Source organism: Drosophila tropicalis, unplaced genomic scaffold, assembly GCF_018151085.1.
Source record: "Drosophila tropicalis isolate 14030-0801.00 unplaced genomic scaffold, ASM1815108v1 contig_1013, whole genome shotgun sequence".
NCBI classification, from domain to species: Eukaryota; Metazoa; Arthropoda; class Insecta; order Diptera; family Drosophilidae; genus Drosophila; species Drosophila tropicalis.
In genome coordinates, this window is record NW_027172372.1 from 30446 (window position 1) to 41430 (window position 10985).

A 10985-nucleotide genomic window follows, 5' to 3' on the forward strand; every position below is an offset into this window, starting at 1 on the left:
ATGTAATGCTCATGCACAATGTCTCGGCACTCACGCATCGCGCCTAATCCAAATTCACTGCCAACAGTAGTATTCCCGGTATCTGACAGCGTTGCACAAACAGTTTGCAACTCTGTTAGCCATTCTCGAAACGGGGATGCATTCGTGTTTACATTAGGGTTATTACAATTATTATCTAGATCAGTGGTGTTATTACTAATGGTATTATGCTTAGGATATTTAGTAAACAGGGATGCACAGAAGGATTTGTAAACAAAAGCAATGGTACTCTTTAATGATGCAGAATTCTTTTCATACTTTCTTACATTTTCAATCAATGAGAACTTAAGACCTATTTTATTCAAGGCGTCTCTACCAAGAAGTAGTTGCGTCGGCATAATATTATCGGGAATAACTAAAAATTGAATTTCATAATATTTTTTGCAAAACAGAACTAAACATTTGACTGTTCCAAAAGTCAGAATAGAGCCACCGCTCAGTCCATGAAAAGAACTTTTAACTAATTTATCGCAATCTAAATGCGGCATCAACGCTCTACTGGCAAAACTTACTGGGCTTCCGGAATCTAATAGGGCAAAAATATTATTAACATCAGTGCATCCCTCTTTACAAGATATTCTTAAACTTACTAATTGAATAAATGACTTATCATCAATGGTGTCCGGGTCTTCACTAGAGCTCATGGCGGCGATCTGGGTTCGCATTGGACAATTCCGGTACTGATGGCCCACTTTGAAGCACCGATAGCAACTTCCTTTTGGTCTCTCCGGGCGTGGACAGTCAAACATTAGGTGACCAATCTGGCGGCAATTGAAACATCTCTTATCCTTTGCAGCAGGCGTAATGGCCTGCAAACGGTCTGAAGTCTGACGAGCCTGAGGAACGTAGTTTTTGGCTGGTGGCTGAACTGATTGAAAACGCATCATCTTCTCTCGCAATTCATTCAGAGAAGTACAATAATACAAAGGAGCTGACAATCCGGTTCGATCTTGTAGTCCGTCAACAATGTATTTGACCACATCGGTGTCTTCAAAATTGCCCTGCTGAGCAATATTTCGCATAATGATGAAATACTGCAAGAGTGACTCTCCTTTGCCAATTGAGCGCTTCCTCATCTGGTTAGCAATCTCGTAGTTTGTCATTTGTAGGCCAAATACCTTCACAAGGGCATCCTTCAGCTCGCTCCAGGTTGTAGTCTTTTCATATGTCATGTATGCTTTAGCAGATCCCTCCAGCAGTCGGTTGCCCAACGACCAACATTGGGCATCACTCAGTACATACACTCTTGCTGCTTTCTCCAGCTCACGAATCCATACGTGAATGGACAGATCACCATCACCAGAGAATTTAGGTACAGTAGTTTCGACATCTTTCAAGTTCATGCGGCAATTATATTGCGGTCCGCCTAAGTTCTCCTCCAGCTCCATAACACGTGTTTTTAGCTCCGCCAGGTTTTTACGTGCTGTATACAATTCGATGCTACTAAGAATCGAAGACAATTCGTCGGTTTCGCTCGCTTGTGCGCTTTCACGAACATGCACGTTCGCGTCTGGTCCTACAGAGGTCTCACGAGACATCGTCGGCGACTGGTTAGCACCCACTTGATCCGGTGTACTTGGCTGCTCAATGTTTCCCACGCCGCGCTGCTCAATAAGAGGCTCCGGACCAACATCCACAAGTTGTCCGGCAAGCACATTTGCAGACACTGCTGGGCTGACTGCCTGCTCTTCGGGTACATCACTCTCTCCAGACTGATTCTGTGCCATGACTTGTTTTACCAATGCTCGCAATTGGTAAATTGACGCTTCTTTGTCGCAAGGTACTTCCTTGGCCGCTAGCAACTCAAACAATGCGGTTTTGTTTAATTTAATAATCTCGGTGTATTTCATGAAAATACGTTTTTTAGGGCAAACCCCACACCTGATTTGTAAACTCTCTACTTTTTAAAGTAATTAATCCCTTGGGATTGATTTTATATTTCCGGATTTTATTTATTTTCAAATTAAGTGCACATGCGGTCTTATTCACTATATTCAAGAGAGTGTGCCCGTACCCCGCCTTAGCGTATTATACCCTTTTAGTGTGCCCAAATTCGGTTATCGGGGAAATTCACTGAGACGAGGAGCGGGCTTATTTAAAATACTCCTAATAGGAAAAAAAAAAAAAAAAAAAAAAAAAAAAAAAAAAAAAAAAAAAAAAAAAAAGTTATTTAAACTTTTGTTTTTTTTTTGTTTTCACTTTTTTTTTTTTTGAAGTACATGATTATTTCTTCCGTTTAATTCTACTGAAAGATATTTTTTGTGTTAACATTTTTATCAAACTTCTTCAATTTTCAAATTATATATATCGTATCGAATCGAATCGAATTATACGAAATACGATCATACAAATCGAATCAAACAACACAGATGTTGACGATGTCAAGTTTGTTATCAACTATGATTATGTTTCGAACTCGGAGGATTATGTGCATCGCATTGGACGGACAGGACGTTCGAATAACACAGGGACGGCCTACACCTTATTCACCCACTCCAATGCCAACAAGGCCAATGATCTGATTCAGGTTCTGCGTGAAGCAAATCAGGTAGGAAAAGTTTGAATTTTTCCAATTGCTTCTATTTAACAATCTTTCTTTCCTTCGCTACATCTATCGAATAGACCATCAATCCCAAGCTGATGAATATGGCGATGAGTGGTGGAGTGATGGACGCATTGGTGGATATAATGCCGTAGGAGGAGGAGGAGGAGTAGGTGGTACACCGACCACACGCTATGATCAGAAGCAGCGGTCGTCGTCACCTAACCTGCAGGGAGTGTCGGCAATTCCGGAAGCTGGATAATTAGAGATCACGCTCCTACTGCGATTTATCGCCATGAATGGCACAAGCCCGCCAACCCTGTCGTGAAATATTGCGGGTAATCTCATCGACCCGCTTCTTGGTTTCCACAAAAATGATGGTTTTAGTTTCACTCTCTGCTGAGATGTCGGTCAGCAAATTGATGAGCTATCTTCTCAGATTCATCGCAGACATCGACAATCTGACGTATATTGTAATTGGCACTCAGCGAGAGAGATCCAATATTAACCTGAATTTAATTATTAAGAAATTCCTCGGCCAATTCATGCACCTACTTCGGCCAGGTGGCTGACCACATCAGAACCTGCCTATCTGGTCGTATCTGTTGCATAATCTTACGAATTTGAGGCTCAAAGCCCATGTCAAGCATTCGGCCTCGTCAAGGACAAAATAGGTGCACCGCTTCTGCGATGTGGTTCCACGCTCCAGGAAATCAATCAAGCGACCTGGAGTAGCAATTACAATCTCTACGTCGCGTTCCAGATCTCGAGCCTGCTGGCCCTTTGGAGCGCCACCAAATATGCAAGTATTACGCACTTGTGTATTGCTGCCAAACTCACTGGCCACCTGCTGGATCTGTTGAGCCAATTCACGGGTGGGCGCCAATACTAGAGCAATGGGCCCATCGCCGCGCTCCCGACGAGTCTGATTGTTTATTGTTTAAAATGAGCAACGCCCACCAAATCACGGCCACTTAAAGCAATGGGCCAACCCTGAGCTTGTATAGCCGCGGGCTTGGCGAATCCCTGTCCGTTTCTTCCTGGGTGCGAGCCAGCACCGTTTCGCAGGGCTTATAGAAATTCTTGCGGAATGGCGTCAAGTTCACCTCGGACCACACAATCTTTGGCAAGTAGGAGCCATGCATTGAAGGCGGACGATTTTGATTGTCACGATTGGCTGACATGCTCCCGGAGCCACCAGGGCGCCGAGGACCACCGCCATTTATCGGCCGGCCGCCGACACCACTGCCATTAAATCCCGGATAGGGAGCAGACCGATTCCGTTGGAACATAGCTCCGCCACCTCCAGGCGGACCCATGCGCTGAGTGGGCATGCCGGCACCAGTGCCACCGCCTCTGTATGCGTTCATTTGTCCGTGATACCTGAAATGACCGTAACCATTATCAATGTTTTTTGTTTGTGCCATAAGCTTGGAATTTTGAGCAATTAAAGCAGATCCAAATTGAAAATTTGTTGCGTTGGTCAACGGAATCTGAATGCTTTTATATAATTAACCAATACCGCAATGTTACTTACATATTCATTTTCTTAGCTGTTTTTTATTTCGCTCACAATTGAATGCCTAATTTTTTTTTAATGAATATTCCTGTATATTTGTAATACTTTTTCCACTGAACAATTTTCCTACGTTGTCAGTTTCCCTAGAGATGGTCGAAGTAATAGAGACTTCAAGCTGTGAACTTATTGTATAAAACATTAATCGATTAATCACCATCGACATAATTATCGATAGGTCGATAGGTAAAAAAGCATATTCATCGGTATTTTTATCATCTCTATAAAATAAGAATGTTAAAAATTTTAAAAACCGAAAGTAATTCTAATTTCAAACTGGAATATAACGGTTCGCATTGCAGTTGTATGTTTTGTCAAGATTAATTAAAACTATTTAATTTTTGCAGACAACCCAACCCAACCTTTGTGTAGCAAAATGAGGACTCATGAGATTGTCATTGCCTGTCTTCTAGAATTGATGATAAACAATGTTTTAACAAAAATCTAACAACAACTTCTAAGCGCCCACCAACAATGTATCTGAGTTTGATAGAGATGGTGGGCGTTTAGAAGTGGTTGTTAGATTTTTTGTTAAAACATTGTTTATCATCATGATATCATCATGTTGCCAGAGGGCAACAAGTCATTATGCTGGCGACCCGTGCAGCAACAATTGTTATTGGAGATAAGGTAATCACATTTCGAGTTATAAAGGATGTCCATTCTACCAGCAAGAGCTGGCAAAATTAAAAAAAGAACTCACTTGCTCTCGCACAAAAAAGCCAGAAATTCCTATTGGGATCTTCGAACTCTTCTTCTGGTGAAACAGGCCAATTCACCACGCCTCTCTCCAACGCCACTGCTGACACGAACCTGGAATATACAAATAAAACATTAGTTACCAACACACCCCCGTTAAATATGAAACCTAACACTAACAAAAACAATCACAATGAAAATACAACACGTTACAAAAGTAAAAGCTACTACAACAACAACAAGCAACGCTACATAACACAAACACAAAACACTTCCCTGAAGCAACGACTGCCACAAGAAGCAGAAATTCCTGGCCAAATGCAGCCCATATATCAAGGCCTCTTGAGCATGATGCAACAGTTAAACTTGGCCATTGGCCAGCTGATGACATTGATGCCGGATCCAAACAGGAACAACCAGGACTGACGCTGTCGAATATCCCATCAAATTCATACCTAAAAATAAAAAAAAAAAAAACAATATTAAAAACAACACAAAAATAAAGCAACTAATACGAAATAAAAGAATATAAAAATCACGTAAACTAAAACTATAACAACACATATTAAAACACAACAAAACTCATTTTAAATAACATGCAAATAAGACTACAAATTAAAACAATTCAACTAAAAACTAATACAATAGCAAAATTAAAACTAAAATAATTCATATATTAATTACCCAATAAAACAAAAATCTATAAACGTCAAAACAAACAAAACAAACTAATAAAAACATACAAAATGCATTAAAACTTATCTGAAATACAACAAGATTAACTAAAAACTAAAAACAACATACATCTCAACTGTCTAATCTAACTTAAATCGATAAACACATTGCATAAACTAAAACTATAAAAACACACATAAAACTCCATAACAATAAACCAAATGAACATGGCAACAAACTACAAAATAACACAATACAATACTAAATAAAAATCATGCAAAAACAAATATCTATCCAATAAGAACAGCAAAACTAAATTAACACATAAATACACTATCTAAAACAACAATACATACAAATCATTTGACAAAACTTCTTAACAAAAACAACACATACTTAAACATGCCAAAGCAACACATATGAATACAAGAACACTATATTAACAAATTCAATACAATACTAAAGAAAAAGCACATAATCACAACAAATAATACAAATCTAAAACTAGAACTAATACAATACATAAATCAACTATCTAATACAACACAAAAATTCTTAAAATACCTACTTCAACTATTAAAATTACAACAAATCCAAAACACACCTAAAACAAAATAAAAATCACTCCACTTATAAAACTAACCAGCGGAGTCTTTCTGGTCGGCACCCTTGGATCCGACATCTTCAATTCTGATGCACAAAACCTAAAAATAAAAAGAAATTAATAACAAATTACTAAAAATTGCAACATAAAACAAAACAACAAGCTATTCAACTAAATAAACATGCAAATCTAAAACTACGCAAAACAAATCAACTAAACACAGATAAAACATACACAACATGCAACCAAAACAACATGTACTACACCTGAACAACACAAACTGCCACAACACAGCAAAACGTGGCAATGAGACGTCCCACCTGGCCCCAACAAGCTTACATGAACTGTCGAGGTCGCTCTGGAAAAGTCAACTCCTTACTGGGCTTTAATTCCAACCTGACCATACCTGAAAATAAAAACACACAGATGAATATCGGGATTCCTGCCTGGCAAATCCTCCTCTCCTTGCAGGATGCTACAACCCAAAGGCCAAGTCACGAGAACACCTAAAAAAAAAACAAATGAGCCCAATACTTACCATCAAATTACCTACCTGTGATTCCTCCTAGATGCACACTGGAGACCTGGAAGCGAAACATGGTACCTAGAAAAAAAAGTAAAATTGCAATTATAAGTTAAAAATTTTTTTTGCTAATTGGGCCTTTGTTTACCTTTTTTACCTAGTGTGACCCAACCATGCAATTCCAATAATATGCCCACTAAATGTAAACTCAAAATGTTAATTAACATGCCAATGTAAATGACTGCCGATAGTTACCAAATCGCATACATCTGCAATGGCACTTTTTTAAACTATTCTACCTTAAACAATACTCTTAAAAACTAAATCTAATGCATGCAACTAACTAATTATACTAGTATCATAAAAAATTTTTAAGCCGATACAACAAATAACATAACTCTTAACATCGATAACAATGCCACCCAAAGATAAACCACAATCGATAACATAAACAAAACACACACATAGTGGCAGCCATAACTACTAACACATACAAAAGAAACACATTGATACAAATTCCATAATAATCACATGAAATATAACTCGATCTTAACATAAAAACTTAAAACTACACAAGCTACCTCTATCTCACACATGTAACTAACTAAAACAATGCCCAATATTATTCTAAAAATAATTCTATGAACAAATCTATCTAAAAACTATGCTAAACATGCAAACGGTGAAATTTTTAATACACACTGCACACTGGTCAAGCTACTATTGAATATGCAACGAAAAAATAATAAGAAAAAATAATCTGAAATTAGCAAAAATCAGGGAAAACATACTAAAAAATATTCCAAATAAACAATAAAAATGAGCAAAACATAAAAAAGCAACAATAAAATATATACAAAAATAATAAAACTAACACATAAAACAAACTAAAAACAAACCATAAACAGACTAAACACTAAATCAGTCTAAACATAATACATAATCACTAAAACTAAATCAAAAACATATTATACTTACCAACACATACACCTAAATATCTTAAACACGCTATAAAATTAAAGAAATTACCTAAACATTAATCCAAACAACATATATATTACTAAAATTAAATCAAAAAACACATAATACTTACCAACACACCCCCGTTAAATCACAAACATGCTATAAAATCAAATAAATTACCTAAATCAAATAATAAAAAATAATACTTACCACAAAAAATTAATATCAAAATATATATAAAAAACAATTTAAATCATAAAATATACTAAATAATACAAACCATTTATACTTACCAGAACACTTACCTAAAAATCATAAAACACACCTAAAAATCATGAACCTAAATCATAAAAAGATTTTATAAAGAAATACTATATACTATACTTACCTCTAATCCAAACTCTAACCTAAAGCGTAAAAAAAAACGAAACCAATTATACTTACCTCAATTGCCATACCTAAATCTAAATCATGGCTAAAATAAACCTAATACTTACCATTAATATCTCTATTTCACTAATAACTCTAAATACACTTACCTCTTATACCACTTAAGCTGAAATTTTTATCTATGTCTAGTTCTAAGAAATTATATGTTATTAATTTTTAAAGGGTATTATGTCGCCCATATAGTTTTTAAGTAGGGAAATTGTAAAGATCTCAGTTGAGACAAAAACTATAAAGTGGCCAGCAACTCAGTTGCTTGGCTATGTGCATACGCTTCGGCTGCCAAACAGAAAAGGAGATGCATTAGATCCTTGCTTGATAGAACAGATGAGTTGGTTATGCCAAACCAAGAAATTATGGAGCCCTATTCGAGACAATTAATGACAAATCCCAGCACATGCTCTTGCGATAACACGAGGTTCCATATGGAACATTCGCTTGAGACAGTTTGGTCAGCAATTACGCCACGTGAACTGAGGGAAAATTAATTAAAGTTGTCAAGTGCTCCGGGTCCTGATGGTATCACTCCACGAACATTCAGGAGTGTACCGTTGGGCATTATGCTACGCATAATGAACCTAATTCTCTAGTAAAATACCATACTCTACCCGGCTGGCCAGAACTATCTTCATACCGAAGACTGTGACGGCAAATCGACCGCAAGACTATCGTCCAATAACAGTCAAATGATTTGTATGTATTGTTTTAGATAGTGTATTTATGTATTAATTTAGTTTTGCTGTTCTTATTGGATAGGTATTTGTTTTTGCATGATTTTTATTTAGTATTGTATTGTGTTATTTTGTAGTTTGTTGCCATGTTAGCTTGGTTTATTGTTATAGAGTTTTAAGTGTTTTTCTGTAGTTTTAGTTTATGCAATGTGTTTATAAATTTGGGTTAGATTAGACAGTTAAGATGTATGTTGTTTTAGTTTTTAGTTGTTATTGTTGTATTTAGATAAATAGGTTTTAATGCATTTTGTATATTTTTGTTAGTTTGTTTCGTTTGTTTCGACGCTTATAGATTTTTGTTATATTAGGTAATTATTATATGAATTATTTTAGTTTTTAATTATGTTGTTGTGTTAGTTCCTTAGTTAAATTGTTTTAAATTGCAGTGTTACTTGGATGTTATTTAACAATACATACATAATTGAGTTTTGTTGTGTTTCAAAATGTGTTGTTATAGTTTTAGTTTTAGGTAATTTATATTTTCTTTTATTTTGTATTAATTATTTCATTTTTTGTATTGTTTTTAATATTGTTTATTTTATATTTTTAGGTGTGAATTTGATGAGAAATTTGACAGCGTCAGTCCTGGATTGCTCCTGTTTGGATCTCGCATCAATGTCATCAGCTGACCGACGACCAAATTTAGCTGCTGCATCATGGTCGTGAGGTCTCGATATATTCGCTGCATTTGACCAGGAGTTTCTGCTTCTTGTGGCAGTCGTTGTTTTAGGGGAGTGTTTTGTTTTTGTGTTGTGTAGTGGTGTTTATTGTTGTTGTAGTAGCTTTTACTTTTGTATCGTGTTGTATTATTGTTTTGTTTGTTATTATTAGTATTAGGTTTAATGTTTATTAACGTTTTGTATATATTTTTTAGGTTTGAGTTCATAGCTGAGTTCGAGCAGGAGACGGTCGTGGAGTTTTGGCTTATTTCGCCAGAATATTGCGTCGATGGCACCCAGGGGAAATGCCAGTTGGCCTCTCTTTTAACAGGTAAGTTGTTGTTCCTTTTTTTTTGTAATTTGGCCAGCTCCTGCTGGTAGACTTTGCATCCTTTGAAGCTTGAAATATGTTTTTCATTGCAGTTGACACATACTGGATTGGGGTTTCTCTTATGTTGGCAATCCTTGGTGTCGTGAGTGCCGGCACATTTCATACAGGCGAGGTCGCTTGGTGACCATGGCAGTAGTTCCTTGTATGTCCGAAAGCCTGGCATTTGTGGCACTGTGCCGGGGTCAGGCGTCTGTTGAATTTTTCAATTCTCACTTGGTAAGGGCCTAGAAGTTTTAGAGTGAGTATATTCTTTTTTAGTTCATCAGTGAGGGGCTCCAGTTCCACCTCAAACGAGTTTTGCGGAATCATTGTACGATTTTTGCATTAATAGCTTGGCAAATCTCGTACGATATCCGCTTCTTGTAAGCTCATTGGTGATCCATTCAACAGGTGTTGAATGGTGGAGTCCTTTTATGATGATCCTAAATCCTTTTTGATTGTATGGTTGAAATGTAAAGAATGAATATTTGTTTCTTTTTAGGTGGTCTTCATTGGAGTAGCAGGTAAGTTTGATTTGATTTCCTTGTTCAGTTTTAATTGTAAATTTGCTTTTCAGGTTTAGCTTTTCTAATTGGGCGAGCAGCGGGCCGACGTCTGGGATGTGGGAGATCCAGATGTCCGGAATTCTCTCGCTTCAATGACCGCTGTGATCAGAAGCAGAACAGCCGTCATTTACAGATTGCTCGGCTCTCATCTCACCTTGGTTGCACGTCACAATGGAGCTAGTCGTAGTATTTAGGTTTATTTTTTGACTCTGTATTTGTTTTATTAGTTATTATAGTATGAGCATTAAGATTAAATAGCTTTAAGTTTGGTTTAAAATTGTTGTTGGCTTGTTTTTTTAGTTCTTGGGCAATCGTTTTTGTGGGTTTTTTAGCAGTATTAGAGATGTTCGAGGTTATGGTTTTTCGTTTTAGTTTTTTTTTTAATTTGTTGCTGCTGTTTTGTTTGTTGTTGTTGTTTTAGTGGTTGTACTATGTGGTTAGTTTTATTGTCACTAGTTTTATCAGTTGTAGCATTATAGTTTGTTTGTTTGTGCTCAATTATGTGAGTTTCAATGTTTTCACTATTTTTTAGGCTGTTGTTGTTGTTTCTTTTATCATTGTTAGTTGTAGTTAAGTGTGCCTCAATAGATT

General features: G+C 36.6%; 1 protein-coding gene, 1 long non-coding RNA gene and 1 pseudogene across 3 annotated transcripts; 1 reads left to right on the forward strand and 2 right to left on the reverse strand.

Annotated features, from left to right (window-relative positions):
- Positions 1 to 375: 375 nt before the first annotated feature.
- LOC137587414 (uncharacterized) lies at positions 376 to 2022 on the reverse strand. Its single transcript, XM_068303833.1, has 2 exons — positions 630 to 2022; positions 376 to 565 (listed from the first exon to the last, which is right to left on the reverse strand). The coding sequence occupies exons 1-2, from the start codon at positions 1887 to 1889 to the stop codon at positions 548 to 550; spliced, it is 1278 nt and encodes a 425-aa protein (XP_068159934.1). The 5' UTR covers positions 1890 to 2022; the 3' UTR covers positions 376 to 547.
- A 627-nt stretch (positions 2023 to 2649) lies between these two features.
- LOC137587410 (ATP-dependent RNA helicase p62-like) lies at positions 2650 to 4248 on the reverse strand (annotated as a pseudogene).
- A 5335-nt stretch (positions 4249 to 9583) lies between these two features.
- LOC137587429 (uncharacterized) lies at positions 9584 to 10671 on the forward strand. 2 transcript variants are annotated; one of them, XR_011033924.1, is made up of 4 exons: positions 9584 to 9789; positions 9882 to 10087; positions 10331 to 10352; positions 10406 to 10671. It is a non-coding gene; the product is annotated as an uncharacterized lncRNA (long non-coding RNA). The 2 variants fall into 2 exon arrangements; XR_011033925.1 differs by having other exon boundaries at positions 9882 to 10065.
- The last annotated feature ends 314 nt before the right edge of the window (positions 10672 to 10985 follow it).

Coding starts and splice junctions, on each gene's coding strand:
- LOC137587414 (XM_068303833.1), bottom strand. CDS start 1,889: ATGAAATACACCGAGATTATTAAATTAAACAAAACCGCATTGTTTGAG.